Source organism: Nothobranchius furzeri, chromosome 13 (assembly GCF_043380555.1).
Source record: "Nothobranchius furzeri strain GRZ-AD chromosome 13, NfurGRZ-RIMD1, whole genome shotgun sequence".
NCBI classification, from domain to species: domain Eukaryota; kingdom Metazoa; phylum Chordata; class Actinopteri; order Cyprinodontiformes; family Nothobranchiidae; genus Nothobranchius; species Nothobranchius furzeri.
Genome location: NC_091753.1, coordinates 45,065,201 through 45,080,373, shown reverse-complemented (window position 1 = coordinate 45,080,373; position 15,173 = coordinate 45,065,201). Strand labels below are relative to the sequence as shown.

General features: G+C 39.8%; 1 protein-coding gene across 2 annotated transcripts; it reads left to right on the top strand.

The window, feature by feature from the left end:
• Positions 1 to 220: 220 nt before the first annotated feature.
• Positions 221 to 9,836, top strand: cep126 (centrosomal protein 126). 2 transcript variants are annotated; one of them, XM_015951291.3, is made up of 10 exons: positions 221 to 737; positions 938 to 1,057; positions 4,747 to 4,892; positions 4,988 to 5,099; positions 5,184 to 5,319; positions 6,291 to 8,085; positions 8,228 to 8,334; positions 8,596 to 8,659; positions 9,461 to 9,640; positions 9,727 to 9,836. In XM_015951291.3, exons 1-10 carry the CDS (start codon positions 703 to 705, stop codon positions 9,744 to 9,746), a joined length of 2,715 nt encoding a protein of 904 aa, XP_015806777.3. In that variant the 5' UTR covers positions 221 to 702; the 3' UTR covers positions 9,747 to 9,836. The 2 variants fall into 2 exon arrangements, with proteins under 2 accessions (XP_015806777.3, XP_070399307.1); XM_070543206.1 differs by lacking the exon at positions 221 to 737 and adding an exon at positions 3,894 to 3,972 and having other exon boundaries at positions 953 to 1,057.
• Positions 9,837 to 15,173: the final 5,337 nt, after the last annotated feature.

The window sequence follows — 15,173 nt, the reverse complement described above, 5'->3', positions numbered from 1 at the left end:
GAAATTCCCAAAAGGACACAAAAAAAAGAAAAAGAAAAAGAAACATTTGAAAGCTGCATCAAAATAAGGAGACTTTGTAAATGGATAAAACAGAGTTGTAGTATCAGCTTTTAGACACTGGGGAGCAGCATCTCCCAGTCGTGACCTCTAGGGTGTAGTTCTAGCTTTTGCCAGCAGAGGGCGCATAACCTCCATTCTTTCAAGGCAACAAAACAGAGTGTAGCTAGGTGGACATAGCGCCTTGACCCAACATCCCAAACAAAGAAAACGGGTTAAATAAGTTTATGGTGTATAAAAACTGAACTTTTTTTATTGTAAAATGTTTTCCAAGAAGCTTAGTAGAGTTTATCGACGCAATACGTTATGAGCTGACTTTTTACGAGACTCTCATATGCATCTGAAGGCAGCATGCCAGAACCTTTGTGGTTGCTAAGGAAGTGCGTCCTCGGTTACTACGGAGGAGGAATTGTACACAAACGAACTCGAAATACGTTTTTTTCTTTGCGTCGTCAACGAAGCCCGATGTTTCGTGGACATTCGTTACCATGTGGATTCGATTTTTTTCTCTACACATTTATTTTTCTCTTGAAAACGGATGAACGAGTTTAACATTTAGCGGTGTGGCTAACGTTAGCTAAAGGGGACACCGCTCAGAGCTGGAACTTCTGTTCGGTGTCACCACAACGTCCGAAGCTTGGAAGGATGCAAGCTTACCGGGAAAACTTTTCCTACCTCTCGTATCCTACACATGGTTGTAAAGTGTTTCCCATTAGCTGAAGCAGTGTGCTTAAACTTACAATAACACAATAGTGTTTTCATTTGTGAGGCATTTATTATTATTATTATTATTATTATTATTATTAACAATAATAATAAGGTCACTGAAGTCAACAATTTCCATCATCTATAAAGTTTCTATCCTAAACAATACTTACAGAAAGTACAGGTTGGGAAATGAAAGAAATCTGGAAAATGAGAGGCAACTTTTGGTTCAGGAGCAGAAGTTATGCAAAGTCAGAGCTCGCAGGTTTTCCCTGGAAACCAAACGACGTAGAAAGTGAGTTTTCCCTGCATTCATTGACTGAAATGAACCATGTCTGCCACCCAAACCTCTTTAGCTACTCATCTGACAGAAAGTAACGTTGATCAGGTCAGGTGTTGCTTTCTGGTTCTGTGTGTGCCGTTTTAATTGTTGGCAGGATCTTGCAGACCTGCAAATAGCTCCATTCTACTGAAGCGGTCTCTTCTCTGATGGCGAAAGCTAGAACGGTTTCTCTCCTATTAGTTCTAAATCCATTTTAATACCATTACATGTGTTTTATTATCAGGTGAGGCTAAATATGACTATGAAGAATATATTGAAGGTGTGGAACACTAGTGTTTCCTCTACATAGGCTGAAGCGTGGTGCTGCGCCGCGGCTGAAATTTCAGCACCACGCCTACGAGATTCCATAGTGAAACACTAAGATTTGAAAAGCCTGACAGATCCATAGACAATACATAATACATAGGTGCCCCATTGGGAGCTGGAAAGCACAACAGCGTTGCCGCCATATTGGGTGAGCTCCTCACTGTGCAAACCCAACTCAAGTCAATGCAGGGTGGGCAACTATGCCCCTTTTTTATGCAGTTTACAGTTGTAACAACCAGCACACCATTGAAAACAGATTGCGTGGGATTTCTATTGACTATTCTAACCTACCTTTTTGCGATTTTATATTTTTATTCATTTTATTTATTTATATTTTAACTATCATGCCATACCATATGTAAGAATTTCTGATAAGCATAGTGAAATGTGTTTTTTATTTGGGTAAACACCTTCCTCTGTAGAAATTAGTGCACTGGGGCTGAACGGAGACCCATCCAAGACGGCGGCTTGCCACTAGGCAGCTCCATTTGGTAGTGCCAGTCCACAGGGTGTCTATGTATATGATGTCTGTGCACAGATCTCACACTGTCACTTAACATTCATGGACTCACGCATCTTGACTCGCAATGGGGAAGGCTGTTGTTGCTTTAGCATCCAGGACACAGCAGAGAACATCTCAGCTAGTAGATTCTAATCATTAGCACTAGCAACCTCATCACATGGCAGAAATCTTTCAAAATTGTGTTATTTGTGGAGGTAAAACATTTGCCTTTCAAGTCAGTGGTAGAGTCGCGTTTCTGGTATCCAAACCAAGGTGAGATGTCCAGATATAAAGGAATAATAGAATAGAATATTCATCCCACAGTGGGGAACTTCCCTTGCTACAGCAGCACATGCACTTAGAGAAGAAGAAAAATAACAAGATTACAGGTAAACACACAAGGCAGTAAACTATTATTGTGACCTTCGACCAATAAAAACAACAAATAAAAAGGAAACATGGATTCCAGAACTATGCAGCACACTGTAAGGGACATAGGCATACTATGTAAATCTGATATCGCTCAAGAATTGAACATATACTGAGTATTGCATTGATGTCATTGTGTACCAGGATAATGCCAGTACAACTTAAACTGAGTTATACACGCTTTCTGCTGAGGGGATAAAAGATCTACGGTTGTGTTCTGTTTTACATTTGGGATGTCTCCGTCTGCCTCTGAAGGAGCCGTCCATGGTCTCCACAGTGGAATGCAGTGGGTGGGAGGGGTTTTCCGAGATGGAGGTCATCTTCCCCATCATCCTCCATTCTCACATCTCCTCAACTGAATCTAGTTAGCAGCCCAGAACCGAGCTAGCCTTTTTAAAGAGCAAGTCACCCCCTACAAGAAACTTAATTCACTCCCACTTCATGTTTGAAAAATGCAACAAATGCTGTTGCTTGGCAGACCGAGAGGGCGGAGCCGCTAACAAATACACACACACACAGGCTCACAATGGCACTGTGACATTATAATGTACCAGATGACATCATAGCATACCTCTTAGCCAATAGCGGTGGCAGATTTAAATTCAAATACAGTGCAGAATTTTTCCCTGACGATGGCACAACACAGAGTTTTAGGCAGAATATCTGAATTTTAACCAAGATGCACTGAACTGCCAAATTATTGACTACAAGTGTCTGCAGCATGATTAGACACTCCTTTATATAGTTTATCAGCAAAAAAAATGTGATTTGGGGGTGACTTGCTCTTTAACTAGCTTGTTCAGTCTCAGTCTTGACAGAGTGATAAAAGGATTTTAGCAGATTGGAATTCATTCTAAAGCACCTCAACTTCCTCAGGAGGTGGAGGTGGTTTTGGCCCTTCTCATACTGAGCATCTGTGTTGTGGGATCAGTTCAGTTTGCTGTTGAGGTGAACATGCAGGTACTTAAAGGTATCCACCACCTCAATGTCTGGATGTTTACTGGTGAGTGAGGAGGAGTGTTAGCCTAGTGAACTAGACCAAATTCTTGCTTTACAAAGTTTGGTCTAGGCATGCTCCATTGGAACCTCCGCAGCTCCTACCAGGACTCTGGCTAGCCAATCACAGCTCTCTAGAGGGGTTTCAAACACATAAAGAGCTGTGGCTGGTCCATAATGGTGGGCCAATCATAGTGCTCTATCTGCTTAGTGAACAAATCACAGAGCTTTATCCGCTTTGTGGGCCAATCAGGGCACTCTATATGTCTGGTGGGTGGGATGATGCATCAGAGTGAAAGAAGAGTATGTCACATTCATTGTCCAGTGGAATGCGGAGATCATTTGAAAGACAACGGTAGAACCCGCCCCACAACCGAGAGCCGTCAATGGAGCGTGGCCAGACTAAATAATACATTTATTTAGTCTGGCTTGCCAGGCTAGAGGAGTGTTTCTGTGGAAGCCAATCACCATTTCCTTTGCCTTACTGGTGTTCAGGCGATGCTGGTTACGCTCACGCCAATCCAAAAAGCCCACGATGACTAACCTGTACTCCAGGTCATTCTCCTCAGACACACAGCCAACAATGGCCGAGTCATCGGAGAACTTCTGGAGACGACGGCTGCTGGTGTTGTAGGTGAGGTCCTAGGTGTAGAAGGTGAAGAGAAAGGGTGAGAGCACCGTACCCTGTGGAGCTCCAGTACTGCACAACCACCTCAGACGTACAGTTGTTTAGCCTCACGTACTGTGGCCTGTTGGTGAGATAGTTGAAGGTCCATGATGTAAGACTCCAAATCCTGCCGTCTGAAGCTCAGCTGTGATGGGATTCATTTCTAGTTCCTGAAACTGGTGCATGGGTGTTTTTTGCCCCACAGTACGACTTAGAAGGCATTCATTCCTACTAGAGACCACTGCAACTCTGTTGATTAAACAAGTGTTCCACACCTTTAATGTCAGTAGAAGTACGATTGCAAATATTCTTGAATGAATTAGACATTTTTTAACATATCATAATAGATTTGATGGATCTGCACCCGTATGTGCTAAAAATGAACCCAGGCTAGATTGTTAATTGTTTATCAGTCATAAAATGCTATATTTGACTAAAGTATTATTTTTATTATGTCAAATTTTGCACATTTTCCATAAATATAGCATCCCTTTACACAATTTTGTTAACAAACATCTGCTTTGTACTCAACACAAGCTAACAGACACACATTTATTATTTTACTTTTGATATTTTCAGAGTCCTCAGCCATCTTTGTGGTGAACATGGTGTCATTTATTCATTAATGACTGAAAGTGTATGATAGCACAGACTCATGTTTATCCTTATCAAATAGAATCAGCATCGCGTTAAATGGTTTATCGGGCTCGTGCTCAGCTCTGTATTATTTTTATGGCCCAGGGCTTTGGATGAAAGACGGAATCAGGTGAAGGTTGAAGAGCAACGTGTGAGAGAGAAGATCCTGAAGCAGCGTAAACAGCAAGTACAAGATGCCACGGAGCGCTTCCAAAGAGCCCATCTGCCTCCGTCGCAGAGATACAGGAAACGTTGGTGCTATGATTTTTGCACTTTGCATAAAAATGACAAATGATGCATCAACAGTGATGCAACATTGTAGTTGTTCTTTGTCTTTTTTTTACAGCTCTTAGAAGAAATCTTCCAAATATTGAAGATGCACTCAGTCAGATCCAAGGAACCTTTGGTTCACACACCCAGCAGTCGTCTCTGTTGTCCAACACCACAAACATTAGCAGGTAAAACAAGCTCATTTTAAAGGTTACACAGTTTTCATTGTAATAGCACATTTAAAAGCTTTTGTTTTCGGTTTTCTTTTGAAGAACCTGCACTCCATCACCTAAGCCTCCCATTGTTTCTAAATCTTCCCACCGCCAAGCCCTTTCTACTGTGGAGGCCTACGCCGAACTGCTGCAAGAGGTGTCCAGTATAGAAACGCTTCAGCATGACAGCCTGCAGGTATCTGGTTTCATTATCTGAACATGTGCGTGTGTTATCAAGGAGGTGTTTTAGTGGAACTTGTGTATTTTAAATCTTTTAAGTGTTTCTTAAGCATTTCTGCTGTTTATTTATTTTTTTTTACTCTTTATTCTTAATGTTTTACCCTCATGTTACTCCTGGGACTCCAAATTTTCCCCACTGAGGGTCAGTAAAGGCATATTCTATTCTACTGTATTTTGTGGGGGGGCAAATGTTAAGCCTTGCATCTCAGACGAGTTACCTGCATGATCTACTGCAAAAAGATCATTTATATCAATGTCTTGATCAGGGTAACTGCATTTATACCCTTAGGTAGATGTGGTTTTCCATGAAATGTAACTGAAATGAAATAAAATGTATATAATATGCAGTCTTTGGGCAGTCTTTCAGCGCTTTGGGCTTCCTGGCAGGGTTGCGGAAGGCGCTTTATAAATAAAGCTTTGATTGATTGATTGATTGATTGATTGATTGATTGATTGATTGATTGATTGAGTCTTGTCATAATTGCCTCCCAGTTGCTAAAAAGGAAATCTCAGTTTAAACAGAGTTCATAATTTATATTGTAATACAAATTCTGAATAACATAAATGACTCCTAACATGAATAAATTCGCCTTTTTTTGAGAATTTTAGTTAAATATTCCTTTAGACCCGTACGTTCCTCTGGAGCACCGTTTCAGCAAGTAGGAACATTTGAACATTTCTTATTTCATTATTTGGACATTCAGTGCTCAACACAGGATGGGACCCCAAATATTTGAATATTTTAAATGAAGTTGTGTGCATTAAATGTTGTTTTTGTGTCCTGATCAAAATACAACTCTTGAGTATTTAATCTCCCAATCAATAGAGTCCAACTATAATCTTACATTTGCAGTCCACCCATGGGTTTCATGTAAAATTATACACTATTGTTATGTTTTTAATAAGCCTTTTGTTTGTGTTTGCCAGGGCAGCCATGGCTCTGATTGCTGCCATTCCGACAGCCTTTCAAGTAAAGACAGCTTGGAGAACGAAGACGTAGATCAAGGCCCATCGGATCCTCAGTGCTCCGACTTTTCACTTCCGCTTGACTTCAGGAAGACCAATTCAGAACAAAATGATTTGTGTCCAACTTCAGCTTCCTTCTCAGCAATGATGCTTCTTGATGAAAATTCTGCCCAACTACCAAAACTACATGAACCTACGCAGGAAAAACAAGCTGCCTCTGATTGGACCAGTGAGGACACCAGTATTCCTAAAGCTTCTTGGGAATTCACTTCTAATGAGGAACAAACTACAACAGAGAACAAGCCTACCCCACATAACAGCGACTTACTAACTCATTGTAAACTTCCCAATGAAGATCCCAAGCACTTTGAGTTAAAATACTCTGAAAAAACTCACAATAATAGAGATGATCCTAGTGACACAGTCCAGTCCTCATTTCCCAAACAAAAGGCTGTCTTTATTCTAAAAGAGCAGGACGTTTATGATGACAATCGATTGAAACACCAGTCAGCCACAAATATGTCTGAAACTTCTAAAAATGGCAAGGACATTTTGTTTTGGACTCCCCAAACAAAAAGCACAGCAGATAATTTCATCGGAGCTTTCATGCAAACAGAAAAAGAAGCCTACTACCTGTCGTCTCAAAAAGAGCCATGTGCTAACATGAATAATCTCAATAAGGTTTTAAATTCAGAGCTCAAAGCTGAGAAAGCTATAAATACAGCATCACTGCAAAATGCTAGTTTGTCCAATATTCATTCAGAAACACGAGAGTGTTCTGAATGTCCTCAGGAGGAAAACGGACGTAAGCCTTCTCCAGAGGTCTCGTCTCATCCAGTAAGCAAAGTCAGATTTATTAAGGGAATCCTTAAAAAACAGACCAAATATATGTCGCCATATGGCTCATGTAGATATGGCCCTGAGAATTTTACTTTTGCAAAACGTGTAGCATTAGCAATAAGAGATAGTGTTGAAATAACAAGAGCAAGAGCCAAAGAAGTGGAGATCAACAACGGTATAAAAAAGAAGCTGCGCTGGTTTGATGAGGTCCATACGAGAAAAGACCACCAGCCAAGACTCACTACAGAGTCAGCGTCTGACAAGTCTGAACCCAGTCTGACCCCGGCTGCCTCTGCTGGATATCACTTTACCAAAGAAGCGTGGGCAGATGTTGGAGTTCAAGTCAACTTGCCCCTGGAACAAGATCACGAGGTCAAGGTGGCACATAGCAGCACCAAGACCAATGGCCCAAAAGTCCCTCAGCGAGATCGCTCCGCCAGAGTTGGACAGGGTCCTGTTCCCTCGTGGACAAGAAAGGGCACTGTCATACGACCTCAATCTGCCACCGAGGTGAATCAGATTGCCAAAACCCAAGGGATGGTCATGGTGCCCCGCCCACCTCCCAGGACAGAGTCCGTGGAAGAAAAAATGCACATCAATAGCACTCCATATGGCATGAACTGTAAACAGGCCCGGGCTGTAGAGGAGGGCCTGTCCAGGAACAACTCAGTGAGAATTTTCTCACCTCCCAAACGTGTAATCAAAACAGACTGTGCTGTTATGTACACACCTCAACCGCACTTGTGCACATGCCCCCTTTCAGAGGGTGACACGAAGAGCATGCCCATGTCAGGTCATCAGGAGTCTCACAACAAGACAGGAAGAGAAAATGGCAACGCACTGGAAATCACTCCCACAGATGATGAGATTTCACAGCTGTGGCACGGTGTCCGTAGCGCCTTACACACAAAGGATGGTAATGTGCTCTTCAGAAACATAGGCTAGGTTTTTGAAATTGACTGTATCTGTAGTGTCCCTCAGGCTCGTTAGTTTCAAACCATAACAATTTATATCTCAACACTACTCTTCATACGTTTAAACCGTTTTTTGTTCCGTAGGTAAAAAACATGCTCAGGAGAGCAGACAGGGCTCAAGGAAACCTGGCACTGACCAGAGCAGACAGCCTCCGGGGTCAGGAAGCAGGAGACTTCTTCGGATGTCTCGGGTACATTTGCACATTGTTAGGAAGTTTTCCAGTGAGCTTAAATAATTAAGATAAGTCAGTTAGTCGACTAGTCTGAATAAAAATTTGTTAGAAATGTGAGTTTTTCAAGACAAGATGAGTAAAAATAAAGACTATTTTATAAATTCAGAAAAAAAGTATCAATGAAATAAATTTATAAAATATATAATACAAATTAATCCATACAATGCAAACTCAGTTTGAAAGTTATATGGTTTAACATTTTTATTTTGTTTTTTGTAGCCTACAAGACAATATTCTGGGCAAAAAGCAGTTTCAAGTACTTGTAGCACAAATTTAAATGAAGGTAAAGGTTTTTCATATACTTTTCTCAGTGTCTTTTACTTAAAGGTGCATTATGTAAGAATGAAGTAAGGACATCTTGTGGTCAACTTTGGTTACTGCAGCTCATTTCCAAACAAATCAGTGACTTTCTCACTGCCGTTTTCTGTCATGGCTGTTGCTAGCTACAGATCAGTGCCAGAAGATTCTAGATACCAAGCAAAGATGAGTCCTACACCGTAAGTTTATAAGTAGATAAATAAATTTCACTGTAAAATCAAGTTGCTGGGAATTCAAAAAGTAGCTTGAGATTTTTGTAGAGCTGACTGTGCAGGTTCATAATTAGCTCAATGTTAGGATGTAGCATCATTTAGCCGATATCAGAGTAAAACAAAAATTGGCCATGGCTCCTTAGGGGTACAAGAAACAACTAGGTTTGCACCTGTTGCTGGATTCAGATGTTTAAACACACTGCTGCATCTTGCTGGCCAGTGTAGAATTACAAATGCAACTGCAGATTTGGCAAGCGTGGACTCACAGATTGTAAACAAAGGCTACATCCCTTTTTGGCTATTTTGAAAGGAGGAAAACTGACAACCTCCTAGCCGACTGACAAGGAAATCTGTTTCAATGTAACCTTCCTTCCGACAAGATTGAGGCATTAAGACTGTTTTGTGATTATTTCACTGTAAAATTCTTACATATTGCTCCTTTAAAATGACAATATAACATTTTAAATTGGTATACAAACCTGACAGTAATGGAAAGGTCCAGCAGTGTTACTGTGACAAAAGAAAAAGGGGCCTTCTTTCTAATGTCGTTTCAGGTTTTGAGACTACAGCTCAGTTCTACCTGGCTGAAGGCCTTCTGAGTGAGAATCAAACTGTGGGCGTTACGGAGACGCTGAGGCCTGGAACCGTGCTGCAACAGCAGGGGCTCGCCCCTATTTCCTCAGAGGAGAAGAAAATCCTTCTCTCTCTTGACAAACTCAACCACCAGCTTTACCGTGAGTCTTCTGCATCAACTGAGCTGCTTAGTTGTTGATAATATTATGAAACTGTGGAAAATAATATCTTCTCTTTATATTTGAAGATTTGCAAGGACACGTGTAAATCTGGCACACATGTGACTGCAGGGACCAAATCGCCCTTTGTGAGAAAAAATAAGTAATTTTGTGCTTAAATAAACAAAATAGATGTTCATATAGGTATCATTTTTTTAACATTTCTTCTTTTTATTTCAGGCAAAAGAAGAGTTTAAACATTAATCATCCTCAGCAAACGGTGTTCAGTGATGTTATTTATAACAATTCATCACTTCTGTCCATATATATATATTTATATATATATATATACATATATGTATATACATATGTATATATATATGTACAGTATATATATATACATATACACACACACACACATATATATATATATATATATACATATATATATATATATATATACATATATATATATATATACATATATATATATATATATACATATGTATATATATACATATATATATATATATATATATATATATATATATATACATATATATATGTATATATATATACACTATATATAAATATATGTATATATATACATATATGTATATACATATATTTATGTATACTGTACATATATATATATATACATATATTTATATATACTGTACATATATATATATACATATATTTATATATACTGTACATATATATATACATATATTTATATATACTGTACATATATATATACATATATTTATATATACTGTACATATATATATATATATATATACTGTACATATATATATATATATATACTGTACATATATATATATATATATATATATATATATATATATATATATATATATATATGTATATACATATATATATGTATATACATATATTTATATATACTGTACATATATATGCCTTGCAGCAAGAAGGTTCTGTGTTCACATCCCGGCTTGGGGTCTTTCTGCAAGTCTGCATGTTCTCCCTGTGCATGTGTGTGTTCTCTCCGGGTGCTCCAGGTGCTCCGGCTTCCTCCCAACGCAAACCAATCAGAATTGACAATGTATTTTTTTCTTTATTGAGCAAACTTGGTGTCAACCGCTCTTTTACAATAAGAAAATGGTGTTTAAAGAATTATTTACATCCATCAAACCTAAAACTTTACACTCTACCTCTTTTCCAATTCAAATGCATTATTTTGTGTCAATCATGGGATATTAATGGATAGAAATACAGTGACCATTCATAAATCTGATTTAATATTTTAAAGGGTCTTTTGGCAGAAAAAGAGGGATAAGAGATAGAGGACAAAATAGAAGAAAAGGTGGCGGGCGAATGGTGGAGTAGAGTGGGGGTTTTGCTTAACTTGTTGCCAATTTTGGTCAATCGCTACAGTCCTGCTTCTACTCTCGGAACATTAGAAATGGGAATCTTAAAATCTGGAGCCATTTATAATCACAGGTAGCAGGGAAGCAGGACAGGTGTGCTCTTAGAGTAGTGTGAGGAGGAAAGAGGTGAAGATAGTTCAGCTGTTATCTGGAGAGGAGTCTCTTGCAGATCTAACTAAGCCCATAGTCAAACCTTTCTAATTAGGAGACATGAGAATGTATAGCACTGCAGTCATGGCACTCTTCTAGTGGAGGTGTCATATGTAGACTGCTAAACAAGTAGCCTGAAGCTTGCTTTCCATTTGTTAGAAATAAAGTCCTAACTACTGCATGTTAACACCCCCCTCACCAAGTGTTGGGATATGTTAGGAAAATAATGGCCAGCAACTTGCTGAGTGCAAGACTCACATGCTTTGTAAAATGAGTCCAGTGCACTCTGATAAAGTTTTTATATACCCTGCTACTTTTATCCCTCCCACTGTCCTAATGGGTGTGACCCATTATTCCATGGGCCCATGTGGCAGGGGTGAGGAGTGAGCACCACCTCACCCCTGCCACGTGGACCTCAAGGGATAAACCATCAATCCTGCTCAGTGGTCAACTTTCCTCACGGGGTCACCCATAAAGACAGTGGGAGGATTAAGAAACCAGGAAACCTCTGTAATGAGTTATTTTTTCTTGCAACAAAGGACAAATTTCATACTAGAGATAATATTAAATCAGTGGTTTGTAATTGTCAGCCAAAGCTACTCCACTAAGTTTTTAATGGTAGGCCATATAATGGAAACTATGTGATGAATGGTAAAATGGCCTGTATTTGTTATGCACCTTCTAGAGTCTTTCTAGAGTCCTATAATAGCGCAGCAGTAGCTCAGAGCAAGGTGTCCAGTCACTTGGGCCAGTTCCTCTGGGAAAATCCCGAGGCATTCCCTGGCCAGCTGAGAAGCATAGTCGCTCCAGCGTGTCCTAGGTCTACTTTTGGGTCTCCTCCCAGTTGGATGTGTCTGGAAAACCTTATCAGTGAGGGATCCAGGAGGCGTCGTAACCAGATGCCCAAGCCACCTCAACTGGCTCCTCTTGATGTGGAGGAGCAGCGGGTCTACTCCGAGCCCATACCAGATGACCGAACTTCTTGCCCTATCTCTAAGTGAGAGCCCAGACACCCAGCGGAGAAAACTCATTTCAGACGCTTGTACCCGCAGTCTCGTTCTTTCCGTCACTACCCAAAGCTCGTGATCAAAGGTGAGGGTAGGAACGTAGATCGACCGATAAATCAAGAGCTTTGCCTTCCGGCTCTGCTCTCTCTTCGCCAGGACAGATCGGTACAACGTCCACATCACTGCAGATAATATTAATAATAATATTGATCTCCTGCGCCATCTTGCCCCCCCTTGTGAACAAAACCCCACGATACTTATGTTAATAATGCTTTTATGTTAAACAAATGTCCTGTTGGCATATATGCTTTTATTCTGGAAGTGTGTGGTTGCTTCCGGACGAATGGCCTTTTTGTGTGGGAGTTCGACGGTGTCATGGCGGAATAAAGGAGACGTTCTTAACCGAGTATCAGTCTAGTTTATTGAGTAACAACTTAAACTCCTCCATTTGAGGCAGACCCTCATCTCTGACTCAAGACTATGGTCACAGATTTAGAGAATGAAAATATTTTCTTATGCGTGGACAGTAAATTAAAAAAAATAAACATATCAAGATATGGCTAATTGCCTAGGTTAAGTTGATGTGGCCGTCTGACTCTTGTAACGGTCTTTGAGTTGACTGAGCCCAAAAAACGTGTCTAAAGAAAGGCGTTGCAGTCTCAAAGGTGCGTTTATCTTCCTTTGATGACTGTGAAACAGAGGATTGTGACTTGTGGGTCAGGTGCTTCAAGCTGAGTTTGCTGCCAGAGGGCCTCCAAAGTCTTCTTTTGAAATAGCATTCACTGTTAATTTAAACTTTTGTTTTATTAATTGTATTATGCTCCTAAATAATGACAACATCAAATAAAGACAGCCTGCACATTGTCTTTAATTCTAGGTGGTTTATAGGTGGTTTATTTTATTTTTTAAAGCTTCTGTGTCTCCATCACCAAACAATGGGTGCATCAGGGGGTAAAGGCGAGTTCATTTGCCCCTCCTTCCACAGCATGTCTGGTTTTGCCCCTCGCTGAGCCTGCTGGGACATGCTCCAAGAAGTGCAAGAAGCTCCTTTAACTGCAGAGGAACCTTTTTTTTTTTGGTTTGACTGCAGGAGGAAATTATGAATAATGGTGTGACAATTAAATATCACTGCCATATAAAGTCATGCATACTCCCCTTTTATTTTAAACCGACACACAGAACAACCACAAAGAGGTGATGTCTCTTCCGTAAGGTGATGCCTGCACCAGCTGACTCCTTTTGAGGAAAGATAGTCGATTAAATGAAATGTAACATATCCAGGTGTTGGTGGGACAAAGATGCATTCAGTAAATCAGAAATGAAGCATTATCCTAATTATTGTTTTCCTTACTTTAAATTTTAGAATAAACTTGTTTCTTTTTAGTGAAAAAGACAGTATTAGAGTAGACATTTTGTTTTTTACCGAGGAATTACATCACCTATTTTATACTTATCAGAATGGACTTTGATTATTTATTTGATTTTAAATTGAGTGGCCTGTAATGAGATTTAATCTCTAAACCAGCACAACTCCTAAACTCAACAAGAAAGAGCAAAAGTGCTGAAATACAGGAAAAGATTTTCACTGTTACAAGTTCAAGCCTGTGCTGCGGTTTGTTGTAAAAGGGTAATCTCACAGTTTTGTTCTTTGTTGCAATCTGCTGAACACACAGAGCAGCGGCAGGTTTGGTATTTTCTAAATGAAGCCTGTGGAAATATATACTTTTACATTTTTTGCTTTTTCCAGGAAGATCCCTTTGATATCTCCTACAGGAAACCCGAGTGAAGACAGCATGTTAGCTTCAGTTTGAGAACAGTTGTGTAGGTGTTTCAAAGCAAATAAAACAGAACATTTTTGTATATTTATACAAAATAAACAGAAGCAAGGGTTAAATTGTGGGATGTGAAAATTGCACCATATATGTCTAATTTGTTTCATTAATTATCAACTAAGAAGAGTTACCGTTTTACCAGGTTCTGAATGCATCTGAAAGGATGTTAAAATCTTAACATGGTGTTAAAACTGGTAACCTGACATAATTAAATACTTTAAATGTAAACGATTCTCTCGCAGAAAAAATAAACAGCAACATGAAAATGTCACATCTGATGTAAAAATCTCTATTTTGGGTGTAGGAATGAGCACCTGAATTGGTTAAAATCTCATCACTGCCTATTAAATTGCACTGAGACGTTTGGGTAAAGAGACAGAATAATATGATCTCAATGGTTAACACAGAAAGCAAAAAATGTGTCCTTTTTTGCTGCAATTAAAAAAAAACTACTTTTTCAACTGGAAAATGAAGCCTATGTTTAGGCTTTTATTTTCTAAACAAGTGATTTATTATTATCATTCTTTTAGTAGAATAAAATAGTTTATTAATCCCACAGTGGGAAAATTCCCTCGTGCAGAACATACTCTTAGAAAAGAGGTAGAAGAAATATAATAACAAAAGTACATGTGAATGCCATCGATATATAAATATTGGACAATGGGTTTCCATAGACTCCAATTACACATTTTTGAGCTAAAATGGGAGGTGGCCACCACCGCCATTTTGACCATGTCAGAGGTTCCGTCAAGCCCAGACAATTCCACTAAAGGGAAGAGAGGTGGAGCTGAGGGTGGGGCTGTAAGGCTGGGATCAACTGATGACACCCGGTCGAACTAGCTACAAGCTAACCCAAAGCTAACGCGGAGGTGGGAGCTAAGCTAACGGAGGTAGCAACCTAGCTACAACCGGAGTTAACTGTGCACAACACCAGAGCTTCTGAGTCAGAGATACGCCGGGCTGACCGCTGGGTAAAACCAGGTGGAAAACAGAGGTCTCCCGAAAGCTGCTGAAAGCCGGCAGCCCATGCAGCAGACAGAAGCCGCGATCAGACAGAGATGCACCAAGCTGCGGGGAGGGGAGAAACGGGTGGAAAACATCGGTCTCCCGAGAGCTCCACAAGCCGATAGTCGGA

Excerpts from the sequence above, each read along its gene's own strand:
- cep126 (XM_070543206.1), top strand. The coding sequence starts at position 955 with ATGAAAGAAATCTGGAAAATGAGAGGCAACTTTTGGTTCAGGAGCAGA. Across the intron at positions 4,893-4,987 it reads GTCGCAGAGATACAGGAAAC|CTCTTAGAAGAAATCTTCCA; the intron begins GTTGGTGCTATG and ends TTTTTTTTACAG. Across the intron at positions 8,086-8,227 it reads CGCCTTACACACAAAGGATG|GTAAAAAACATGCTCAGGAG; the intron begins GTAATGTGCTCT and ends TTTGTTCCGTAG.